This window comes from Nomascus leucogenys, chromosome 22a (assembly GCF_006542625.1).
Source record: "Nomascus leucogenys isolate Asia chromosome 22a, Asia_NLE_v1, whole genome shotgun sequence".
Taxonomy (NCBI): domain Eukaryota; kingdom Metazoa; phylum Chordata; class Mammalia; order Primates; family Hylobatidae; genus Nomascus; species Nomascus leucogenys.
In genome coordinates, this window is record NC_044402.1 from 6,130,664 (window position 1) to 6,156,478 (window position 25,815).

At 53.2% G+C, this 25,815-nt stretch overlaps 1 protein-coding gene across 1 annotated transcript in view; it reads right to left on the minus strand.

The window, feature by feature from the left end:
• Positions 1 to 9,272: 9,272 nt before the first annotated feature.
• Positions 9,273 to 25,815, minus strand: part of LOC100604931 (cholesterol 24-hydroxylase) — a 42,770-nt gene continuing 26,227 nt past the window's right edge. The window contains exons 8-15 of the mRNA XM_003275373.4: positions 20,582 to 20,732; positions 20,349 to 20,411; positions 18,428 to 18,500; positions 15,227 to 15,311; positions 14,490 to 14,600; positions 11,096 to 11,184; positions 10,319 to 10,385; positions 9,273 to 10,016 (exon numbers count right to left, since the gene is read on the minus strand). Coding sequence (XP_003275421.2) covers positions 9,846 to 10,016; positions 10,319 to 10,385; positions 11,096 to 11,184; positions 14,490 to 14,600; positions 15,227 to 15,311; positions 18,428 to 18,500; positions 20,349 to 20,411; positions 20,582 to 20,732 — 810 coding nt within the window. The 3' untranslated portion in view covers positions 9,273 to 9,845. The remainder of the gene's footprint in view (positions 10,017 to 10,318; positions 10,386 to 11,095; positions 11,185 to 14,489; positions 14,601 to 15,226; positions 15,312 to 18,427; positions 18,501 to 20,348; positions 20,412 to 20,581; positions 20,733 to 25,815) is intronic.

Here is a 25,815-nt window from a genome sequence, read left to right on the forward strand (position 1 = left end):
CAAGCAATCCTTGTGCTTCGACCTCCCAAAGTGCTGGGATTAGAGGCATGAGCCACTGTGCTCAGCCCAGAAAGTTTTTTTTTTTTTTTTTTTTTAGATGGAGTCTTGCTGTTGCCCAGGCTGGAGTACAGTGGCGCCGTCTCGGCTCACTGCAACTTCCGCCTCCCAGGTTCAAGCAATTCTCCTGCCTCAGCCTCCTGAGTAGCTGGGATTACAGGCACCTGCCACCATGCCCGGCTAATTTTTGTATTTTTAGTAGAGACAAGGTTTCACCACGTTTGGCCAAGCTGATCTCGAACTCCTGACCTCAAGTGATCCCAAAGTGCCTCGGCCTCCCAAAGTGCTGGGATTACAGGCATGAGCCACTGCACCCAGCCCAGAAAGTTTTTTGAAGGGAATAGAGGGTGTTCTAGGAAGAGAAGCCAACAGGTGTGGAGGTGAGAAAGCCCGGCTGAAGAGTGGCAGGAGTCTCTGGCAGGGCTGGAGGTGGCAGGGGCCTCTGGCAGGGCTGGAGGTGGCAGCAGGCCTGAGAAGAAGGATGATGCTTATGGCAGGGGAGGCCTCAGGGCTGGGGAAGTCAGAGGAGGGTTCCTGGAGGAGGGGGCAGATGCTGGTACTGAGGATAAATGAGCTCAGGAAAATGAGAGGCAGGTGGAGCAGCGTGCTGAGGCATCCTGGCATCTCTTCCATCCGCACTGAGGCCTTTCCTGGCTCAGGGACCTGGGGAGTGAAGGCAGAAGGACGTGGCCTCCATGTTTCCAAAGGAAGCCCTATCTGTGGGTGGGGTGGGGAAGAGGGCTGTGAAGTCACAGCCTCCGCTCTTCACCCCTGCACTGGCCATCGGAGAGAAAGAACTCAATCTCTATGGGATAGGCATTTGCCTGTGCTGTTCCCTTGGCCTAGGAATTCTGTCCTCCTCTTTAAGTGGGAAGCCATGGCTGCCCCTAAAGGCAGCTCAGGGGCCCTGCTCCATTTTCCCTTGCCCCACACTCCACCCTGCCAACTCTGACCTCACTGTGATCAGTGCCTAGTCCTGGCTGTGTCCACCTCTTGGTTGGCTCTTGCTGCCCTGTCAGATGATGAACTCACCATCACTGATGGTATTCAAGCAGGGCTGGGCAGCTGCTGGGTGGGGACACAGCGGAGGGACCTCAAACATCATGTAGGGTTAAATGGCTGTGGGGTCCCTCCCAGGTGACCAATTTGTCCCATTTCCCTGGGACTTCCCCTGTTTTAGCCCTGAATGTCCTCCATGGATCCTGGAAACTGACCCCCCGCCAGCTTCAGACAAACCAGGACTGGTGGCCATCCTGGGTCCCTCCTAACTGAAGTTTTCTTTCCTCCTAACTGAAATTTTTAAGAGAAAAAAGAGAAAGACAAAGCCAGACCTCCCCTGGAACTGTCTCCTCCACCCTGAAAATTCCCCTCGTCCCTCCGCATCCTCTAGGTGTGATTCCAGGACAACTCTGGGGGCGGGGCGGAGGTGGAACCACGGCACTCTGTGCCTTGGGCTGGGGTGAGGGAGGAAATCGGGTGCAGGTCAGCAGAGAGGAGCCCAGTGTCTTCCCCTGCAAAGTGGGAGGAGCCCCACCTGCCCGGCTGTGGGCTGAACTGAGGTAGCTCTGCGGCACTTGGCAAACTTCGGGTATGCACAGGTGGCATCTGTATCCCCGGTGAGGGGGTGTGACCAGGGAAGGAGTGGCGTGAGCCCCTCGCTGGGCACCTCTGCTTTGCCTTGGCGCGGCAGCTGGTGTCAGGCACTGGAGGGAGTGGGAGGCATGGACCGGGGGCTGATCTGTCTCCTAGGTCCCACCCCGCCGTATGCGCTTCACACATTGTGGCCCCTCTCGGTGCCTGCTATCTGGCACACCCAGGCCCATAGGTCAATGCCAGGCAGGGCCTGTGGCCACATCTCGGGCCTCAACTCCTGTCACCCTTGCTCTGGGCTCCCTGGGATGGGCTAGGCTGATGGAGGGGCACGCTGTGGGACAGAAGGGGCCAGTGCTGAGCCCCAGGAGCCCCCATGGGACTGCTAGAGTTCAACCCGGGGTTCTACAGGTGTGGATCCCGGTGCTGGACAAACAGTGGGGCCACAGAAGAGAGCCCTGCCACACCACCCGCCTCCCCGACAGAGGCCTCACCTTCATCCAAGTGGGCTGCGGGACCAGGGCTGGGAGGAGCCTGGTGTCAGATGAACCCAGGTCAAATCCCAGCTCCAGCAGCCCTCCTGGGTGATGGGGACAAGCCTGGCCCCAGCCTCAGTTTCTTGCCTAGAAGGGGTGATGCCCATCGGGGCTGTGGTGAAGATTAAACCAGGGCAAGATGCCACGGAGGGGCATTCCACCTCCCCACCCACCCTGCAGCCATCTGTCTGTTTGCCCCTGTGTCTCACCCAGGCAGACTGCCCAGTGTCCACTGGCTGGAGCTGGTTCCCTGCGGCAGGCCACTTCCCCTTCCCCTGTCTGGCTCCAAGTCCCTTCCTGTTTTCTTTATCATGGGAACATGTGTTGGGGATAAACAGCTAGAGTCCCCTGCTCCCGAGGCCACTGCACACGTGCAAGAATGTGTGTAAGTGGATGTGTGTGGTGATGCCTGTGTGTTCACTGGGACACGTGCACAGGTGCAGTGGGCACGTGTGGTAGAGTGTGTGCATGCAAGAATGTGTAAGTGAACGTGTGTGATGATGCACGTGTGTGCCTGGGTGCATGGCAGTGGACACGTGTGGGAGAGTGTGTGCACGCAAGAATGTGTGTGTAAGTGAATGCGTGAGATGCATGTGTGTGTGCATGGGTGCATGGCAGTGGGCACGTGTGTGGGGGAGTGCATGTGCATGTGAGAATGTGTGGGTGTATGTGCCCATGGGAGCTTGTGATGTCCACGTGCAGGGGTGCGTCTGCGTGTCGGGTGTGTGTGTGCATGATGCACCTCCTGCAGCTCACCCTGAAGCTGCAACCGTTTGTGCGCCCACTGGCCCCCGAGGACTCACCTATGTGTGATTTAGCTGGTCTTAATAGCTACTCCATGGTCACCATGACAGGGCAGACGCTGCCAGGGCCTGAACAAGCCCTGGGGGCAGTCTCTCAGGGCCCACAGGCTTGTGGGTGGAGGGGCGCTGGTGAGGGAACTGAGGTCAGGAAGGAAGGGCAGGTGGTCAGGGAGGACCTCCGAGAGTCATCCACGCAGAGACCTGGGAAGTGAGGAATGGGGGTGGGGATGGATAGGATAACATGGGCCTGGCTGTGGGAAAGAGCTCGGGCACCCAGGAATGGTTCGAGATGGCGGGACAGTGGTGTGAAATCTGGTCGGGCAGGAGTTGGGGTCATTGGAAGGGCACGGGGCAAAGGGAGGGGCACACATATACTGATGCCTGTGGGGCCCAGCCCAGAGCCAGTGCCCTTCCTGGGTTCCCTGAGACACCACAGCATCATGCCGCTTCCCAGGGGAGGCTCTGCAGTGACTGCTTGCCCACGGTGTGCCCAGCCCCCTCCCCGCTGCCACTGCCTGGAGGAAGGCCGGCCCCTGAGTTCCCACACCGGCCAGCCAGCACCAGCACTGGCGGGAAAGTGTACCTGGAGGGACAGAGGAGGGTCAGTGATCAAAGGTGGAGGGGCAGCCAAGCGTGGTGGGGGTCAGGGAAGAGGCCCCGCTTCCCACCCGTGCCTCCCCCACTGCTGACACCTGCTGCCCCGCACTCACCCGACCCTGGCTGGGCCTCAGGAGTGCAGCCTCTCCCTGCTGGAGACCCCTCAGACTTGGGTTCCTTCCCCCTGTACACAGAGCCAGGACAGGTGGGGAGCAGGGAGCCTCACGTGGGGCCTTGGTGGCCACAACTTGAAGGACAATGGATGTCCACATTGGATGGCCCCAAGCTCCTGGCTGTGTGGCCTTGGGCAGGTTAGCCCATCTCGCTGGACGTGGGGTGAGGACAGAACGCATGCCACACGGCAGGGGCCCAGCCCACGGTGACGCGTCTGATGTTTGTCCACTGCCTTGGGTTCAAAGAGACACCTTCTTATAGTCCAGGTCAGGCCTGACACGCCAGCTCCACACAGAGCATGAGACGGATGTGGGGACTCATCCGCACAGCCTCACACATGGGGGGCCAGACAGATAACCGGAGACTAGGGAACAGGAACACGAAGAGGTACGGAGAGACATGCAGAGACACACATGTGCACGTGGGGGCTCACATGCACGCACACACGTGCACCTGCTCCAGCAAAGCTCTGCGAGCTGGTTCCAAACACCCAGGGCCCCTTGTCCAGCCCAGGCACCCCTGACTGACTGCTGCCCGGGTGGCCTTGGGCAACCCTCCCAGCGTCCAGGCTCCCAGCCAGGAAAGAAGCCCGCGAGGCCCATGCAGCCGCACGGGGTGTCCCTGGGCTGAGGGTGTGGGCAGCTCCTGGCTTCCTTGGGCTATCCCCTCACCTCTGGGGTGGTGGCCAAGGAGCCACTGTCATTTGGGAGGGGGCAGGGAGGTGATGGGGATGCCTCCCAGGTTCAGGTTCCTGGGCTCAACAGCAGGGGCAAGGGCCCCAGGGACAGCCCACCCCACCCTCTGCCCTTTGGCCGAGATGGGGCACGCCGCCACCTCTTGGAGCCTTGTCTGTAGCACAGGGGCCTGGAGGTACAGTAAAGCTGGCTCAGGGTTGGCCGCACAGCGCGCCCAACAGGTGAGGCTCATGGCCAGCACAGCATGACTCGAATCATTGGGGCTCCTCACCCAGTGTCTGCCACTGGCTGCTGGGCTCTTGCCCTGGGCCCAGGGCGCTCCTGTGCGGGCTGCTGTTCATGCCAGTCCCTGCCTGGCCTCGCCCTGGGCCCACAAAGCCCCATCCAGGGCAGGCTCCAAACGGGATGCAGCTGGCCGGTGTCCTGCACAGGGACCTGCAGCCTTGCCCTTGGCACCCAGAATTAGCAGGCTGCCTCCCGCTGGGTGGGGGGGACCCCTCTGCCTGGCCACCCAGGGTCTAGTCCCCGCAGGGGCTGCCCAAGAAGTGAGCACCAGGTGGGTGACTATGGTTTTCTCTGGTGAGAAGGATTTACTGGGGAGAGGCTGCGTTCCAGAAGAAATGAGTGTTTTTAAAGCTCCAGGCCAAGGCAGGGCCTTGACTGTGTCCCTCCCCATGCTGGTCCTGGATTCAGAGAAATGACCCTCCCTCCCACTGTGAGTCCCCTTCCGTCTGCCAGAAATACCCCCAGTGACTGCCGGGGACGGTGCGGGTGGGGGGTGGGGGGTTATTTTTGGACATCCAGGGATGCCTGAGGCGGGAGCCTGGGGTGAGGTCCAGACCCCAGGGTGAGGTCCGGAGCCCGGGGTGAGGTCTGGGCAGATGTGAATTTAGTCACTCCAACTGACTCTGGACCAGCATAAAGCGCTCGGTGCCCGCTCGGCCAGGACTGCCAGGAGGGGCCGGCTCAGGCTTCTGCCAAGTCCCATCCAGAACCTTCCCAGGTGGGCAGCTAATTGCTGGGACACAGGGCATGGTCCTCTGTCTACCCACATTGGCTGTCACTGAAGCCCAGCAGAGCCACCACCTCCAGCCCCAGCACCCAGAGCACAGAGGAAGCAAACCTCCCACCTGGCCATAGCTGGCCCAAGGCTCTCACCCCACACCCGGCAGCCCAAGGTTCCTGAAGCCACCCCACCCCAGCCTAGGCTCCTAGGCACCCCAGAGGGCTGGGCCAGCTCAGGGTCTCCAGCCGCAGGTCGCTCGGGCAGAGGGCAGGGAGGTGTCCAAAGGTTTTCAGAGTTCAGCAGCTCAGCCCTGGAGAAGCTGGTGCCTGGGGAAGGCGCGCCCCCAGGAATGTGCAGGCTGGAAGCCTCCTGCGGGGACGTGAGCGTAGATCAAGCACGTCCAGGTTTACAGAGAAGGGGACAGGCTCAGAAAAGACCGCCACTGGCCGAGGTCACAAGAGAGGGAGTGGCAGGGCAGGGCGGGGCCCGGAGCCTCTGGAGCCGCCTAGTGAGGGCATCCCCCGGCCTCCCCGGCGGCGGCAGCGGCCTGCACCCCGCCCGAGCCCCCGCGACCCCGCGCACTTCCCGCCAGAGCTGCGCGCTCCCGCCCGGCGCGCCCCCCAGCCGGCCTGCCAGCGCCCCAGACCCAGGCCCAGCGCCCCAGACCCAGGCCCGGCTCCGGGCGAGGCCTGCGGACCCACCCGCCGAGCGACCGCTGCGCCCGCCCCGGGGGCCGTGCCTGCGTCCCCAGCAGCTGCCAGACCTCACCGCGCCTAGGGAGCCCCATCTGTGAAATGGGGGTGGCTATCCTACCCCCACGCCGTGGCCAGAGCTTGCCACTGCCGACCCCCGGGCCTCCCGCCTGACCCCGCTTCCGCGAGCGGGGCGGGCGTCCCCTCGGCCCACCGACTCCGAGCCTCGGGACCCTCCGCGCCTGGGACCGGCACCTCCCACTCGGCCTGGGCGGGAGGGCGAGCCCGAGCTCTGCGCCAGCGCGCCACCGTGCGGCTCTTCTGGGAACTGCGCCGCCTTGCCTGCAGAAAAGCCCTCCCTTCCCTGCAGGTGACAATGACCAGACTCACAGTGCCAGAGCGCGACCCACGTGTGGACACTAATTCCCCACCAACCCTAGGAAGTGGGTCCTATTATTTGTCCTCCCTTACAGATGGGGAAACTGAGGCCCAGGCAGGTGGGGGCAGGATTTGACCCCAGGTAGCCTAGCTGCATAGCCTTGGGTTTAATCCTATCCATCTCGCCTGGGTCCGGAGGCTCAGCGTCACCTGGACTGGCGGCACCGGCCCATGCACATTGGGATCTCCTGGGAGACTTGAAAAGAAAACAGTTGGGCCGGGCGCGGTGGCTCACGCCTGTAATCCCAACACTTTGGGAGGCCTAGGCGGGTGGATCACCTGAGGTCAGGAGTTCGACACCAGCCTGGCCAACATGGTGAAACCCCGTCTCTACTAAAAAAAAAAATACTAAATACAAAAATTAGCCAGGCGTCGTGGTACATGCCTGTAATCCCAGCTACTCCGGAGGCTGAGGAACCCAGGAGGCGGAGGTTGCAGTGAGCAGAGATTGTGCCACTGCACTCCAGCCTGGGCAACAAGAGTAAAACTACATCTCAAAAAAAAAAAATAAAAGTTTCTGGGCCCCACCCCAGAGGCTGATTCACCTGCCCAGGTGGCTCCCCCATGCAGCATGGACTGAAAGCCCAGTCTATGGAAGAGGAAGTGGCTCAGAAAGGAAGGGCAGGATAGCCCCACTGGCAGTGACAGTGGGGCTGGGGGGTTCTGGCTCTGCACTTCTCAGCCATCTGGGATTCCTGGGGTGTGCAGAAGACAAGCCCAGGCCTGCAGGGATAGGGCATGCTGAGCCTGTGGAAGGCCACTGGATGCAAAGGGCCATGGGTTCAAGTGCTGACTCCACTATGGCCCAGCTGTGGCTCTGGCCTTGACTTCCCCATCTGTGAAATGGGCCATAATTGGCTCCTGTTTCCTGGCAGGATTTGAAGAAATCATGGTGTGAAGGCTCAGGCTCAGCAACGGACAGATATTTGCCAAATCAGAGGATGGTCAAGCCGGGAACTTGAAGTCTCTGGAGAGGGCCGATCCCTCCAGGCCCCTCCAGACAATGCTGGGTTGCATCGCTGCAGTACTGAGGCCTGATGGCCTGTGGCCCTTTTAGATGGACTTTCAGGTGAAGGAGGTGCTGTCCTGCGGGGACTAGGCCCAGCCACAGCAGGAGGCAGAGGGCATGGACTGTGGGAAGCGTGGGCAGGCGTGTGGGTACTGGTGAACCTCAGAGACTCAGAGAAGGACTTCAGAGAGCAGGGGAGGGGGGCACAGCAGAGCAGGTCAGGGAACAGTGCCCAGCTGGGGGCTTGGGAACAGGACGCTGGGAGGCAGCGGCATTTGGGGTGGCTGTGGGAAGGGGCTGCTTCTGGCCGGGGATGAGTTTGATCAGGTGGCTGGAAGCTGAGCTCGGGCATACCATTCTCAGAGTGGGTGGTGAGTTTGGGGCACCCCCAGACAGGGGGCTGGAAATGGAGGGGGTGGAGGGTGCAGCTTGATGAGGGGCTGGCCAGGTACCCACGTGGTCAGGCGAGGTGCTAGGGGAGCAGGAGGACCCTCGCTCTGCAAGGATGCTGCCATTCTGGAGGCATCCTGGGGGCCCGACCCTCTGCCCAGAGGCCGGGGTGTGCATTCTCAGGGCCCACTTGGGCTGGGGAAAGGGGCAGGCTGGGAACACAGACACTTGTCTCCTCCATTCTCAGAGCCACCCCAGGCCCCACCTGTACTGAGCATGTCACTTCCGCCCCTGAGTCTCAGTTTCCTCATCTGCTTGATGGGACCATCTCTTGGAGCTGTCATTCAAGACTGCGGCAAGGACCAAAGGAGGCCGACAATGCACATCATGGGCTGGCACACATCTGTGCCTTCCCTTTTTGGGGAGGGGGTCTTCCCAGGGGGTGCATGGCCCAGGCAGGGGAGAGGGCAGCTTTTTCTTTTCTTTTTTTTTTAGACGGAGTCTCACTGTCGCCCAGGCTGGAGTGCAGTGGTGCGATCTGGGCTCACTGCAACCTCTGCCTCCTGGGTTCAAGCGATTCTCCTGCCTCAGACTCCAAGTAACTGGAATTACAGGCACCCACCATCATGCCCAGCTAATTTTTGTATTTTTAAGTAGGGACAGGGTTTCGCCATGTTGGCCAGGCTGGTCTTGAATGCCTGACCTCTGGTGATCCTCCCGCCTTGGCCTCCCAAAGTGATGGGATTACAGGCGTGAGCCACCGCACCGGGCCACGAGGGCACTTTTTCTCTCTGCACAAAGACAAGCTCCCAGTGGCTGAAGGAGAAACTCAGGGCAGGACCTCTTCCTTGGATGAGCTCAGAGGACACGGCCCTGGGGAGGAAGGGACGGCTTCTCCCATCACCACCACGAGGGATGCAGTCTCACCCACCCTGCCCCCCTGCCAGGTCAGGAGGGCAGCAGTTGCCCACAGGCACGGGGCTCACCTCCACCAAGCTGCTCCCAAGAAAGGCCCAGGGGCCTCCCTGACCTCTCAAATCCAGCTCTCAGAGCCAGTCACCCACCCAGGCCCAACCTCACACAGCACCCAGGGGCATGGCCGTGAACACAGCTCAGGGAATAGGCTGGTAACCTGGGGCAGTCTCTCCCAAGGCGGTGTTGTCGAGGCATCTCCGGGGCATCTGCGGGCTGGCAGCTTCCAAAGCTGTGCCAGCCTCCACATCTCCCCCTTTTCACAGATGAGCAAGCTGAGGCGAGAGCGCATGGCCTGGTTCCAGGTCATTCATGCAGTCAACACACATTTATTGAGCATTGACTCTGTGCCGGGCCCTGGGTGGGCACAGGGGGCTCAGAGACGAATCACACGCAGACCCTACCCTTGAGGCGCTGACAGCCTGGCAGGGCAATTGGTCACGTCAACGGACACTCACGATACAGTGTGGTCAGTGTGGTGTTAGAGGTAGCACAGGTGACCGAGGGAGCACAGAGGAGGGGCCCCTGCCGGCTGGGGGTGGCAAGGAGGGCTTCTTGGAGGAGGTGACCCCTGAAGAGGGCTTTAGGGAGTGAGCAAGAGTTAGGGTGTCTCGTCTGAGGAAGTGGCCTGTGCAAGGGCTCAGTGGTAGGAACAATGGTGGTGGCTGGGAGTTGGGCAAGGGCCAGTCCAGGAAGGGCCATGGAGTCCGCAGGCGACAGGGAGCGCTGAGGGGTGTGAAGCAGGTGGTCGGCAGAGGGCCCGCTGGAAGCCAGCGTGAAGGGTGGCCCAGGGGACGGGGCAGGGAAGAAGGTGGGTGGCCGTGGGCAGCAGAGGTGGGCGGGCACGGCCCTTGCCCGAGGAGTCTCGTCCTGCCTGGAGGCCCCCTCAGCAGGGGGGCGGTGGGGGTGCGGGCTGCCAGCCGCGGGGCCGCAGGGTGCACAGCACTGGGTCCAGTGGCTTGAGCGTGGCCTGCTCCTGCAGCCCGAAGCGCTGCCCAGGCACCAGCCGGAACTCCAGCCTCTGCAGCAGCTTTGCCATGACCACCTTCACCTCCATCTGGGCCCAGCGGACAAAATGAGGAAGGCATGAAGAAGCAAAGACAGAATGAGTGAGTGAATGAGCAGCAAATGTCACAGCCAGCTCTCCTCCTGGAGAGCCTGTGAGAGCCTGGGGAGCCTCCTGTGTTTCGCGCTCTCCTCTGTGCAAAACACAGCCAGTCCTCTGGGTCTGGCTCTGCTGGGTCCCGAGCCCACAGCCCAGCAGCCCCAGAGCAGGGGTTCTGAGATGCTTCCTGGCTCAGGATGAGCCACCACCCCCGCAGCTACTCCTGGGCAGAACCACAGCCCTGCCCCTCCTACCTGAGCAAACTGCTGCCCGATGCAGGAGCGGTGGCCCAGGGAGAAGGGGAAGTAGGTGAACCGTGGCCTGCAGGGAAAGAGAGGAATCACGAGGCCAGCAGCCCCAGGCATCCCCACAGGGACAACACAAGGAAGACAGTAGTTAACCCAGGTCTGGATGAACACAGACTTTGAGCCAGGGGCTGGGCACTTTGCATGCAAAGCAGGAACCACTGACTCTGCCGAGGGCTGGATCTGCATTCTCTCTTTTTCTCCTCCTTTTACCCTCCTGGAACTGCTGTTGTCCCCATTTCACAGATGGAGAAACTGAGGCTCAGAGGGGCAAAGCAACTCACTCCAGGTCATAACTTTACATCCAGCTCTGGGCAGAGCCTGGATCTGAACACTCAGGCAGGCTGTGGAGTCCAGCTCTTCCCACCATGGCTTTGGTAACTTAACGCGTTGACCCCCACAGCAACTTCCAGATGCAGCCACGGATGGTCCCATTTCTCAGACAGGAACCTCAAGGCTTGGGGAGGTGAAGTCACCCAGCTTCCCAGTATTTGGTGCTGCTTATGAGCATGGGCTTTAGAACCAGACTGAGCTGGGGCCAGACCCCCGCTCTGCCACTTGGATAAGTTACTTAACCTTTCTGAGCTGTGATTTCCTCCACAACCACCTCACAGGGATCTGGAACGCTATGTGGGCTGAGTGGGTGCCTCTGGCTCAGACCAGAGGCCGCTGTGTCTGTCCTTCTCCCGCCAGCCCCACTCATGGGCAGCTTGAGGAGGGACTTACTTGGGTGCTCCGGGGCCGAAGCGATCGGGGTTGAAAGTCAGCGGGTCCTCAAAGTATGTGTCCATCCGCCCCATGACATAGGTGCTGAACTGCGGGCAAAGGGTCCGCTCGTCTCTGGTTCCCAGGTTGTTCCCCTGGCACCTCTTGAGCCACTGAGGCCACCCAACAGGGCTACTTAGAGCAGAGTGGGTCCCACTCTCCTCCCATGTCTTCACCCCCCATCTAGGTTGGTGTCGATTGCACTGGCCCCCTAGAAAATCCCTTAAGAGGAAGAGCGGGGACAGTTGACTGTGCCAGCTGGGCGTACTGCGTCATCCTGTGCTGGGCTCAGCCCTGTGGGGGAGCCATCATTATCCCCATTTTACAGATGAGGAAACTGAGACCCAGAGAGAGGCTCAGTGACTCACCTGAAGTCACCAGGCAAATAAATGGCCAAACCGGGATTCAAACTTAGATCTGACTCTGTGAGGCCAACTTCCTCTAGATCCCAAGAACTGTTGTATTCAGTTTCTCTTCAACTCAAGGCCTACTTCAGCAGGGGTGGGAGTGGAGGAGCTGCAGACCCCACCAGCCTTCCATGTGCACGCGTGGTGCCTCCTGAGTGGGGCTGACGCTCACTCCATGTCCTTGGCCTCCAAACACTAGGACAAAATCTCCTCCTGAGCCTGCTCCACCCCTGGCTCTCTGTGCTGGGGGTCAGCGCAGCAGAGGGTGCAGGGAGCCCTGGAGCTGAGTTCCAGCAAGTACGTGGGAGCATCAGGCACGGGGGCTGGGTTTAGGGCACCTGCGATGTGCCGGGGATTGTTGCCAGGCACATGATGGACGTCATCCTACTGATGCTCACCACTCCCCCCACCTAACAAAGAGGAAGCCGAAGCCCTGATGGAGATGACCCAGCCAGCCAGGAGCAGAGCTGGGGTTGGAGCCCAGTCTGCCCACTCAAAGCCCACAGGGTGGCACCCCCAGGCTGAGAGTGAGCCACAGGGCTTCCCCTGCTGGCTGTAAGGGGATCTAAGGAGATGGCTGTTAAGGCACAGTGGTATTGGTACAGGAGTATTAAAAAGAAAGCTCGGCAAAACAGATGACAGAGTGGCCACAGATGAGGCTTGGATGGACGCTGGAGGAGGTGGGGCAGAGCCCTGGGAGGAGAGGGGCTGCGAGCAGGGACTGGGGCTCCTCCTTCCTCATAGGTAGAAATAAAAAGGATCCTGTCATGGGCTGAATTTTGCCCCCCACAAATTCATATGTTGGAGTCCTAACCCCCAGTACCTCAGAATGCGGCTGTGTTTGGAGACAAGGTCTTTAATGAGGTAATTAACTTAAAATGAGGTACTTAGGATGGGCCCTAATCCAACCTGACTGGTGTCCTTATAAGAGGAGATTAGGACACAGACACACAGAAGGAAGACCATGTGGAGACACAGGAAGAAGGTGGCTGTCTGCACACCAAGGAGTGAGCCCTCAGAAGAAACCAGCCTCCAACACCTTGATCTCAGACTTCCAGCCTCCAGGACTGGGAGAAAATAAATTTCTGTTATTTAAGCCAAAGTCTGTGGCACTTTGTTACAATAGCCCTGGCAAGTCAATACAGAAAGGTCCCTACCTTGAAACCACACACAAAATCAATTCCAGGTAGTTACAGGCTCAACTTTGAAAAGAAAAATGTAAAACTGAGGACAAAGTAAGTGAATGTCCTGAACTCAGGATAGAGAAGGATTTCTTAAACAAGGCAAAGCAAAAGAAGTAATTGTTAAAAATATTAAGACATGCAGATCATCAAAAATACATTAATGAAGACAAGCCACAAAGATGACAAACATACCAGACAAAAGATTAACACGTGAGTTTTTAAAATAAAGCTCTAGGGCTGGGCGCGCTGGCTCACGCCTGTAATCCCAGCACTTTGGGAGGCCGAGGCAGGTAGATCACTTGAGGTCAGGAGTTTGAGAACAGCCTGGCCAACCTGGTGAAACCCCATCTCTACTAAAAATACAGAAATTAGCCAGGCGTGGGGGTGTGCGCCTGTAGTCCCAGCTACTCAGGAGGCCGAGGCATGAGAATCGCTTGAACCCGGGAGGCAGAGGTTGCAGTGAGCCGAGATGGCGCCACTGCACTCCAGCCTGGGGGACAGAGCAAGACTCTATCTAAAAACAAAATAATGAAAATAATAGTAAATAAATGTATGCTGTAAAAAATAATAAAATAAAATAACGCTCTACATAGCAACACGAAAAAACACACTACCCAAAAAGGGAAACTGAGCCCACATCTCAGAGACAGAGAAAGCAGGTCAGATGCTCACTCTTACTAGTTAGTAATCAGGAAGGCACAAATCAAGACCACAGTGAAATACGTTTTTAAAAACACATATTTGGATGGCAGCAGATACACAATTGGACCATGCTAAGTGTTGGAGACGATGAAGAACAGCAGGTGCTCTCCCTCACCACTACTGGGCATCCAAGTTGGTGCAGCCACTTTGCAAAACAATGTGGCATTAGTTTGTAAAGCTGAACAGTCACGGGTCCTACAACCCAGCCCTCTCACTTCTGGGTAAATGCTCGAGGAGCTTGCTTGCACACTGTTCCTGGACATGCGGACAGAAACGGCATAGCTGCTGTGGTGCTCAAGATAGGGACAAACTGGACACCTCTCAAATGCCTGTCACCTGAGAATTGATCATTGGTTGTCCTATGGCCTTGTGGAGACACCTACACAAATCTTACCAATCTTTATACTGAGTCAAAAGGCAAGTCCTACAATATATTACTGCGTGAGTGCACACAGGCACACACACACACACACACACACACACAAGGGAACGGCAAACACACAATTCAGACTAGTGATTCCTTGTCGGGCAGCAGGGAGTGACTACATCCTAGTTTTCTGGTTTAGGGGTGGGTTTAGGGGCTATCATATATGAATAAGTGCCTGGATGAATGGATAAATGAACAAGTAAGCAAACAAAGAGACACAAGGTAAATGAGGTCCGGGGAGAAAGCCGAGAGAGAAAGGGCTGTAAAATGTGAGGAGAGAAGGAACCAGGACAAGTTTGGGTCCACTGTGAAACTGGGCATTTTCCATATCTGCTCTTCACCAGCTGTGTGACCCCAGGAAAGTGACATAACCTCTCTGAACCTCAGTGTCCTCAGCTGTAAATGGGGCACCTCCCTTCCAGAATGACCCGCTGTAATCTTCTGCTGGACGGTGTGAGGAGGGGAAAAAGCCCTCACAGGGCTACGGTGAGGCTCCGTGAGAAGGAACAGGGCAGCCAGTGAGGCCCGTTGCAGTGATGGGAATAGGGCCACAGGCTCCCCTGGTGAGTCCCAAATTCACCACCATTGGGGCAAGCAGCCCAGCCCACCCCAGGGCCCCCAGGGCCTCCACCCACCAAGAGCGGGGTGTTGCCGGGGACTCTGACCCCATCAATCAAGGTCTCCTCTTCCAGCAGGCGAAAGGTGCCCCATGCTGGTGGGTACAGCCTCAGCGACTCTTTGAGGACCTAGAGAAGCCACAAGGGGAGATAACAAGAGAGTCGGGAGAGGCCACAGATCACGCCGGCCAGCGGCAGCCTGGGACCCCAGTCTTTCCCACCCGCAGGCTGAATGCGTACCCTTACCCTGGCCTGGGTCCCAGGCCCCTGGGACATCAGCCTGTCACGTGACAGATGGAGAAACTGAGGTCCAGAAGGAGAAGGGAGTTGTGCAAGGCCACAATGGCAGAGCTGGGACCAGGAATCAGGGGTCCCACCATTCCAGAGAGCCGCAGCAGAACCTGCAAGGCCTCCTGCTGTGCGGCAGCAGCATGGGGAGGCACTGCTGAGCCTGACTCCACCAGGGGAAGCTTAAGGATCTGGAACCCCAGCCTAGCCAGGAAGCACAAATACGGCACCATTTACTGACGGGCCAGTTTCCAACCTAAGTTGAATACTGGGGTGACATGGGGAGCTCTTTGACTCTGATGTCATTAGTCTGGGGCAGCCTGGGCCTCAGAATACTTTAAATCTTCTGGGGGAGTACCCTATGCAGCAAAGTTTGAGAACCATGTCCTAAAAGGTCCAGGGAGGAAGCAGGCATGATGACATGATCACCCACATCCGCCCAGAAGCTTCCCTCCTACTTCCCACACCTGGGACAGGTACTGCAGTCTCCCCAGGTCCTCGAAATCCAGGTACCTCTTAGAACCAATGACCTCATCCACCTCGGCCTGCAGCCTGTGGGGTAAGACAAAGACAAGTTCGTCTCCAAAGGGAGCCTGTCCCCGACTTACTTAGCTTTAAGAAGTGGGCATTGGAAGGAAGTGTGAAGAGAGATGCATGGGGCTCCCCATTCACAAACACTGTTACTTGTATCTTTATTTTTTGAGACACAGTCTTGCTCTGTCACCCAGGCTGGAGTGCAGTGGTGCAATCTTGGCTCACTGCAACCTCCGCCCTCCCCCCAGGATTCAAGCAATTCTCCCGCCTCAGCCTCCCGAGTAGCTGGGATTACAGGCGCCCACCACCACGCTCAGCTAATTTTTGTATTTGTAGTAGAGACAGGGTTTCACCATGTTGGCCAGGCTGGTCTTGAACTCCTGAGCCCCAGGTGATCTGCCCGCCTCAGCTTCCCAAAGTGCTGGGATTACAGGTGTGAGCCACTGAGCCCAGCCCAAAGACTGTTAAAGAGATCCAGCGATGGCCACATCCAAAACAGTGCCCAAACCACTGGGAACCATGTTCCAGGGGCCCTAAAACATCCACCATTTGTGTCTGATGTTTGGGATTGGCTGTAGGAAACCAGCCTGGCCAACATGGTGAAACCTGTCTCTACTAAAAATACAAAAATTAGCCGGGAGTGGTGGCGGGTGCCTGTAATCCCAGCTACTTGGGAGGCTGAAGCATGAGAATCACTTGAAACTGGGAGGTGGAGTTTGCAGTGAGCAGAGGTAAAGCCGCTGCATTCCAGCCTAGCAACAGAGCGAGACTCCGTCTCAAAAAAAAAAAAGAGTGGATCTGGACCACTTCATACTCATTAGGATGGTTCTCATCCCAATAAACACAAAAGTATTGTTGAGGATATGGACAAATCAGAAAGAACCCTTGTGCATTGCTGGTGGGAATGTAAAATGGTTCAGCCGTTATGGAAAACGATATGGTGATTCCTCAAAAAATTAAAAATAGAATCACCATATGATCCAGCAATCCCACTTCTGAGTATAAAGCCAAAACAACCGAAAGCAGGGACTTAAAAAGATATTTGTATACCCATCCTCAAAGCAGCATTATTCAAAATAGACAAAAGGTAGAAGCAACCCAGGTATCCATGGACAGATGTATGAATATGCAAAATGGGATAGATGCTTACAATGGAACATTAGCAAGTCTTAAAAAGGAAGGGAGTTCTGCTGGGCACGGTGGCTCACGCCTGTAATCCCAGCACTTTGGGAGGCCGAGGTGGGCGGATCACGAGGTCAGGAGATCAAGACCATCCTGGCTAACCCGTGAAACCCTGTCTCTACTAAAAATACAAAAAAAATTAGCCAGACATGGTGGCGTGCACCTGTAGTCCCAGCTACTTGGGAGGCTGAGGCAGGAGAATGGCATGAACCCGGGAGGCAGAACTTGCAGTGAGCTGAGATTGCACCACTGCACTGCAGCCTGGGCGACAGAGTGAGACTCTGTCTTAAAAAAAAAAAAAAAAAAAAGGAAGGGAGTTCTGACACATACTGCAACATGGATGAACTTGAAGGACGTTATCCGAGTGAAATAAGCCAGTCACAAAAAAGACAAATACCGTATGAGTCCACTTACATAAGTCACCTAGACAAATACATAGAGAGACAGAAGTGGAATGGTGGTTACCAGGGATGGAGGAGGGGAGAACGGACAGATTTTCAGTTTGGGAAGATGAAAAAGGTCTGGAGATGGAGGCCAGGGGCAGTGGCTCACACCTGTAATCCCAGCACTTTGTGATGCCAAGACGGGTGGATCACTTCAGGCCAGGAGTTTGAGACCAGCCTGGCCAACATGGCAAAACACTGTCTCTACTAAAAATACAAAAAAAAAAAAAAAAAAAAAAAAAAAAAAAATTAGCCAGGTGTGGTGGTGCACACCTGTAATCCCAGATACTCTGGAGGCTGAGGCAGGAGAATTGTTTGAATCGGGGAGGCGGAGGTTGCAGTGAGCTGAGATCGCACTCCAGCCTGGGCAACAGAGCAAGCAAGACTCTGTCTCAAAAAAGTAAAAATAAAAATAGTGGAGGGGATGACATTCACAATGTGAATGCCCTTAATGCCACTAAACTGTGTGCTTAAAAACAATGAAAATGTAAAATTTTATGTTATGTATATTTTACCACAATTTTTTAAAGAGTGGATTTGGGAGGAGGTTACAATGAGGTAGGCGATGCTGTGATAAGGCTCATGGGGAATAAAAGCCAGCTGTACAACCAGGTGACAAAAAACACAGCAAAGCTGCCCATGCGTAGGTGAGAAGGTGCTGAACAGATACTCAGCAGTTAACAGTGAAGTGCCTCTGGGTGGGTGGGGTGCCATGGGTGGGTTTATTTTTATTGTTATAACTTTTCTGCTTTTCCCAAAATTTTTATATGAAATGCTTATTACAATTATACTTATTTTTAAACCCTAGAAAGATTGTGTATTTTCACACAATCTTTCACTTCTGCCCTTATATGCTGCTGATGACTAATAATTGTAATTGAAGGCCTGACCCCACCTCCCTAGAGCTCCCATCCAGCCTGTTGGTGTGTTCAGAGATCTTTGACACTTGCTTCAGCCACTCCATGCAACTATGCTGGAGGAAGCCTGTTTGTATTTAAGGAAACCAATGGCCCCACTCAAATACCACCTCCCCAGGGACGCCCTCCTTTGTCTTGCCATCAGAAGACAAGCACGCTTTTGGCAATTTAGCAGGGATTCTGCTCCATCCTCACTGCCAGGCCCTGGCCAGGCACTGGGTACGCTGTGGGGAGGGAAAAAAAACACGGTCCCTGCCCTCCTGGAGCTTCCAGTCTCATGGCTGAAATAGACATGATGAAACAGTCCCAGGGGAAACACATTCATGAGTCAGGAGGAGGCTCAGAGGGGAAACATGGGGTGGCTCCTTTAGGGATCCGAGAAGCCCTTTCTAGAAGAGGAGTGGGAGGAGGAGGTGTGTTCTCCAGGTAAAAAGTAGGGAGAGCGTTTCCAAGAGAGGGAACAGCACGTGCCAAAGCCTGGGGGAAGCAGGGCATGTTGAGGGGACTCAACCATGGGAGGTGGGGGCAGGTGGCCCTCAGGAACAAGACATCAGACAGACCTCTTTGCCAGCCCCAAGAGCAGCCCCCATACCTTGCCACGATCTCCGGCTGGCGAGACAGCTCCATCACTGTGAACGCCAAGTGGTTGGCAGAGGTCTCATGACCTGTGGGAAGGGAGGACAGTGGTTGCTTCACGTGGGGCCACAGGATGAAGGAGACAGTTTGTCTGCCTCTATGCCAGCCAGTGCTGGCATGTAAATGGCAGGTACCTCCAGGCATCTGGCTCTAAAAGCCCCTTCCCTGAACCATCGTCTGGGTCTCGCTTGGCCCGGGGAGGTGCTCACCTCCATTTTGGAGAAGAAAAAGTGGAGGTGGAGAGGAATGGGTCTCTTTGATCACACAGCAGGGAGAGTGGGGAGGGACACAATTCAAAGTCCGTGAGCCCAAGGCCTCTCCTTCCCAGGCTGCAGGGTACACACAAAAGCCCCCCATGACCCTGAGGTTCTATGAGGGGGTGGCGGACGTTTTGGGAGGCTGATTTTGAGTTCTGGCAGGGTCTGGCCAAGGTGATAGAGTCAACCCCTCCAAGCTGGCCTGGGAGGGAACAGACATGAGTTTACTCTAAAGGAGCCAAGGGGCTTGAGGGGCCCGCTTGAATGCAGGAGAAGGGCCTGTAACTTACAGCAAGTCAGAGCTGGGAAGCAGGGCCCAGCTCCTAGGGTGTGGAGGTGGGCCAGTCACACAGCCAGCGGAGCCCTCAGCCGGGGAGCAGGGTGGGAGAACAGAGCAGCCCTGGCCCCAGCTCTGCATCGTGGGCTGTGACTATAGGAGGCCACTTCCCTCCTCCGCCTCAGTTTCCTCACAGGCAAAGGGAAAGACAGACACAACCCACCCTGCCCTCGGCCAGTGCCCCATGGCATCTGGACGCATGTCTCAGGGATAGACTGGAGGGACGAGACGGGATTAATAAACCCTCTTTGGAAGGCTGGATAGAAGCCTGGAGAGCTCCTCAAGGCCCCCATTTTACAGATGAGGAGACTGAGGCTAGGTCTGTCCAGAAGCCTCATCCAGGACCTGGGTTCCCAGCTGTAAGAATGAGGACCAGTCATTGGTTCCGCAAGTCCTTTCTATCCATTGCAAGGAATGGCACCCTGCAGCCTTGCTTTAGCACTGGCCATTTCTAATCTCCTGGGACATCTGCAAGTGCTTCTCCCACCTAAAGGGCCTTCTTCCATGCTGTTCACCCGCAGACCTCTTCGTCCAACAGTATTTGTCTCTCTGTCTGTCCACCTCCACCAATAGACTAGAAACTGTCCCTCATCTTGTTCACCTCCATCTTCCCAGGGCCTAGTGTCAACCATTTGTTCATGTATTTCATTCAATGTTCATGGGAACCTACTGCACTGGGCCCTGGGAGAACAGAGATGAGCAAAACAACCTGACCCTTCGCTCATCAAGTCTGGTGGGGAACAGACCTCACTCAATTACCACAAATAAATAAACAGCTTAACACGATGAGATGGGTGGTGGGGAGGAGCTCCAGGCCTGTGGTCAGCTCCTAGCTGAGTGCCTGAGGCAGCCTGCGCTTCCCTGGGGTGGAGGCATGTGAGGGCTCACTGACGGGTGAAGAGTTTTCTAGGTGAAGAACCATGTTCAGGAAATATCTGATGAGCAAATGAATGAAGCTGCTTAGCATCTCTTTTTGTGCCAGTCTAATGCAGGCCTCCCCACAAATTCTGAGTGAGGGGATGCCTGCACTCACACAGCCAAGCTCTCTGGAGCTGACAGGACAGCTTCACACATCCCCACAATTGCCAGCTGCATTACCAGGTCAGAGGCCCCCAAGACAGCTAGGAGAGGGGGCTTCTGCTCCCTTCAGCCCAGCCCCCTAGCCCTGCGGTGAGCTCTGCTCAGATAGCCCAAAAAATCCCAAAGAGTTGGGTTTGAGGGATCCATGGTCCGCAGCATTTCTGCAGAGCTCCGGGCCCTTGGTCACCACCAAAGCTACAAACCAGCAATGAAGAAGGTGACGAAGTTGTCCAGCAGACCCTCATCATCCTGGGCTCCCTCTTCAGCTGAAAGACAAGGAGAGTCTCAGTTCCCAGCAAATTTTTGCTCCCTTTCCTCATGGCTCATAAAATAACTGTTTCTCCTCTTAAGCCAAACAGAGTCAGTGGCGATGAATCACCTGGGGGATGTCCCGGCCCACCCCGCCCTCCCCAGTCCGCAGACGGGGCCCTCGCACCTTTGAGAATCTGTGTGAGGATGTCGGCAGGAACCTCCTCGCCCCTCTTCAGGGCCTCCCGGCGGCGCTGGACCCAGTCCCTGCCCACCTGGCGCAGAAAGCGAATGCTCTCCCGGACCTCCCGGAGCTGCTTCCTCTTCCCTGGCAGGAACTAAACAAGAGTTTCAGCTCCAGATGGCCAAGTGAACACGCATGTTCCCTCTCCCCTCTCCCCCATCACCCCGAAATGACGTTAGCGGCACTGGCAAGCCGGGAGGTCAGTAGAATGTGAGAAATTCTAGAAAAGATGAAGCAGCCGGGGAGACTGGATCAAGATGGCAGACTGAGCCCAGGCCTCAGCCTCCCTTTCCTGCACCAAATCCTTAGCAGTGGTGGGCAGGATGGCTTAAAATATCCACGTAGCCCTGCAAGGTAAAAAGGGACCCCTGATGGGTGGAGGCAGCTATGCTTGCATCGAAGGAACAAATCCCAAGCAGAGGGAAGTAGAGTGCGATCAACTGCCAAAAAGACGGGGCGGCATTGGGGGCTGCAAGCTCAGGGGCCGAAGTCCCAGGGAAGGGGAGGGGGCCCTGAGATGAACTCAGCTTTCGCCTTTCCCCTTTCTTCCTTCTTCATGCCTGGAATAAGGAGGTGATATGTGGAGCTGCAGCAGCCATCTTTTTAAAAATCTATATATTTTAATTGATACATAATAATTATACACACGTATGGGGTACATGTGATATTTTGATACATGAATACAATGTGCAATGGTCAAATCAGCATATTTAGGATATTCATCACCTCAAATATTTATCATTTGTGTTGGAAACATTTCAAATCTTCTCCCTATTTTTGAAATATACAATACCTTGCTGGTAGCCTTAGTCACCCACTGTGCTACTGACACTAAAACTCATTCCTTCTATATAACTGTATCTTTGTACCCATTAACCAACTTCTCTTCATCCCCCCACTCACCCTTCCCAGCCTCTAGTAACTATCATTCCACTCTTTACCTCCATGAGATCAACTTTTTTAGCTCCCACATATGTGGGAGAACAGGCAACATTTGTCTTTCTGGTCTTGCCTTGTTTCACTTAACATAATGATCTCCAGTTCCATCCAGGCTGCTCCAAATGTCAGGATTTCATTCTTTCTTATGGACAAACAGCATTCCATGTGTATATACACCAAATTTTCTTTTCTTTTCTTTTTTTTTTTTTTTTTTTTTTTGAGATGGGGTTTCACTCTTCTTGCCCAGGCTGGAGTGCAATGGCACAATCTCGGCTCACTGCAACCTCTGTTTTCCAGGTTCAGGCGATTCTCCTGCTTTGGCCTCCTGAGTAGCTGGGATTACAGGTGCCCATCACCATGCCTGGCTAATTTTTTGTATTTTTAGTAGAGATGGGGTTTCACCATGTGAAAGGCTGGTCTTGAGCTCCTGACCTCAGGTGATCCACCTGCCTTGGTCTTCCAAAGTGCTGGGATTACAGGCGTGAACTGCCACGCCCGGCTACACCAAATTTTCTTTATCCATTTATCTGTTGATTGACACTTACGTTGATTCTATATCTTGGCTATTGTGCAGGTGTCCCTTTGATATACTGATTTCTTTTTCTTTGGATAAATACCCAGTAGTGGGATTGCGGAATCATATATATGGTTGTTCTCTTTTTAGTTTGAGAAAACTCCATACTATTTTCCACAATGGCTATACAAATTTACATTCCTGCCAACAATGCATAAGGTTCCATTTCTCTCTATTCTCACCAGCATCTGTTTTTTTGTCTTTTTGATAATAGCCATTCTAACTGGGGTAAGATGATATCTTACAGATTTGCATTTATCTGATGATTAGTGACGCTGAGCATTTTTTCATATACATCTTGGCCATTTGTCTTTTGAGAAATGTCTATTAAGATCCTTTGCCAACTTTTTAATGGAATTACTTGCTTTTGCTTTTTTTTTTTTTTTGCTGTTGTTTGTGTTCCTTGTCAGATGAGCAGTTTGCAAATTCTTCCTCCCATTTAACAAGTTGTCTCTTCATTCTGTTGATTGTTTCCTTTGCTGTGCAGAACCTTTTTAGTTTAATACAGTCACATTTAATATAGTCACACTTTTTTTTTTTTTGAGACAGAGTCTCACTCTGTCAGCCATGCTGGAGTGCAGGGGTGTGATCTCGGCTCACTGCAACCTCCACCTCCCGGGATCAAGTGATACTCCTGCCTCTGCCTCCCGAGTAGCTGGGACTACAAGTGCCAACCACCATGACTGGCTAATTTTTGTATTTTGAGTAGAGACAGGGTTTCACCATGTTGACCAGGCTGGTCTGAAACTCCTGCCCTCAAGTGATCTGCCTGCCTTGGCCTCCCAAAGTGCTGGGATTACAGGCATGAGCCACCATGCCTGGCCACATTTGTCTACTTTTGTTGTTGTTGCCTGTATTTTTGAAGTCTTAGCTATAAAATGTTTGCCTACACCAATGTCCTGGAGCATTTCCCCTATGTTTTCTTCTAGTGTTTTTATAGTTGCAGGTCTTATGTTTAAGTCTATTAATTTTTTTTTGTTTGAGACATAGTCTTGTAGTCTCACTCTGTCCCCCAGGCTGGAGTGCAGTGGCATGATATCAGCTCACTGCAGCCTCCACCTCCCGGGTTCAAGTGATTCTCCTGCCTCAGCCTCCCAAGTAGCTGGGACTATAGGTGTGTGCCCCCACACCCAGCTAATTTTTTGTATTTTTAGTAGAGACAGGGTTTTACCATATTAGCCAGGATGGTCTCCATCTCCTGACCTTGTGATCCACCCACCTTGGCCTCCCAAAGTGCTGGTATTACAGGCATGAGCCACCGCGCCTGGCCAAGTCTATTCATTTTAAGGTGATTTTTGTATGTGGTGAGAGATAGGGGTATGGTTTAATTCTTCTGCATTTAGATATCCAGTTTTCCCAGCACTGCCCTTTCCCCAATGTATGTTCTTGGTGCCTTTGTTGAAAGTCTGTTTCCTGTAAATACATGAATATATTTCTGGGCTCTCTATTCCGTTACATTGGTCTATGTCTGTTGTTATTTTTTAAACCAATACCATGTTGTTTTGGTTATTGTAGCTTTATAGTATATTTTGAAATCAGGTACTGTGGTGTCTCCAGCTTTGTTCTTTTTGCTCAGAGTTGCTTTGGCTATTTCAGCTCTTTTGTGGTTTCATGCAAATTTTAGGATTGTTTTTTCTATTTCTGTGAAGAATGTCATTGGTATTTTGATAGAGATTGCATTGAATCCGTAGATTGCTTTAGGTAGTATGGTCATTTTAACAATATTAATTCAATCCATGAGAATGGGATGTTTTTTCATTTGTTTGTGTCTTCTTCAATTTCTTTCATCAGTGTTTTGTAGTTTTCCTTGTATAGGTCTTTCACCTCCTTGGTTAAATTTATTCCTAGGTATTTTATTTTCTACATAGCAGTTGTAAATGCGATTGCTTTATTGGTTTCTTCTTCCATGAGTTCATTATTGGTGTATAGAATTGCTACTGATTTTTGTATGCTGATTTTTTTACCCCACAACTTTACTGAAGTCATTCATCAGTTCTAAGAGTTTTTTGGTGGAGTCTTTAGGAATTTCTAAATATAAGATCATGTCTTCTGCAAAGAGGGACAGTTTGACTTCTTCTTTTCCAATTTGGATGTCTTTTATTTCTCTTGCCTGACTGCTCTGGCTAGCACTTCTATTAATAGTACTGTGTTGAATAAGAGTGATGAAAGTGGGCATCCTTATCTTGTTCCAGTTCCTAAAGGAAAGACTTTTAGCTTTTCCTCACTAAGTATGATGTTAGCTGTGGGTATATCATATACGACCTTCATTATGTTGAGCTACATTCCTTCTATTCATAATTCGTTGAGAGTTTTTAATCATGAAGCAGTGTTAAATTTTATCAAGTGCTTTTTCTGCATCTATTGAGATGATCATATGGTTTTTGTCCTTCATCCTGTTAATATGATGTATAACATTTATTGACTTGCATATGTTGAAGCACCCTTGCATCCCTGGGATAAATCCCACTTAATCATGGTGAATTACCTTTTTGATGTGTTGTTGGATTAGGTTTGTTTGCTAGTATTTTGTTGAAGATTTTTGCATCTATATTCATCAGGGACATTGGCATGTAGTTTTTTTTATTGTGTCCTTGTCTGTTTGTGCTGGCCTCATAGAATAAGTCAGGAAAAGTTCCCTCTTCTTCAATTTTTTGGAATAGTTTGAGAAGAATTGGTGTTCTTCTTCATAGGTTTGGTAGAATTTGGCACTAAAGACATCTGGTCATGGGCTTTTCTTTGTTGGAAGACTTTTTATTAGTATTTCAATCTCATTACTCACCATTAGTCTGTTCAGGTTTTCTATTTCTTCCTTGTTCAATCATCTTGGCAGGGTGTATGTGTCCAGGAATTCCATTTCTTCCAAGTTTTCCAATTGTTAGTTTATAGTTGTTCATAAAAATCTGTAATGATCCTTTGTATTTCTGTGGTATCAGTTGCAATGTCTCCTTTTTAGTTTCTGTTTTTATTTATATGGGTCTTCTTTTTTTTTCTTGGCTAGTCTATTTATTGGTTTATTGATTTTATCTTTTCCAAAAATCAACCTTTCACTTCATTGATCCTTAGTACTTTTTTAGTCTTTACTTCCTTTAATTCTGCCCTGATGTTTATTATTTATTTCCTTCTACTAATTTTGGGTTTGATTTGTGCTTGCTTTTCTAATTCCTTGAGATATATCATTTGGCTGTTTATTTGAAATCTTCCTACTTTTTTGATGTAAGTGTTTACTGTTATAAACATCCCTCTTAGCACTGCTTTTGCTGTATCCCATAGGTTTTGGTATGTTTTGTTCCTCTTTTCGTTTCAATAATTTTTTTATTTCCTTCTTAATTTCTTCATTGACCCAATGGTCATTCAGGAGTATATTGTTTAATTCCCATTTATTTGTACAATTTCCAAAGTTTCACTTGTTATTGATTTCTAGTTTTATTCCATTGTGGTCTGAGAAGATACTTGATATGATTTCAATTTCTTAACATTTGTTTTGTGGCCTAAGATATGATCCTGGAGAATCTTTCATGTGCTGATGAGAAGAATGTATATTCTGCAGCTATTAGATGAAAAGTTCTGTAAATGTCTATTAGGTCTATACAGTCTAAAGTGTAGTTAAATCCAATGTTTCTGTGATGATTTTCTGTCTAGATGATCTGTCCAATGCTGAGAGTGG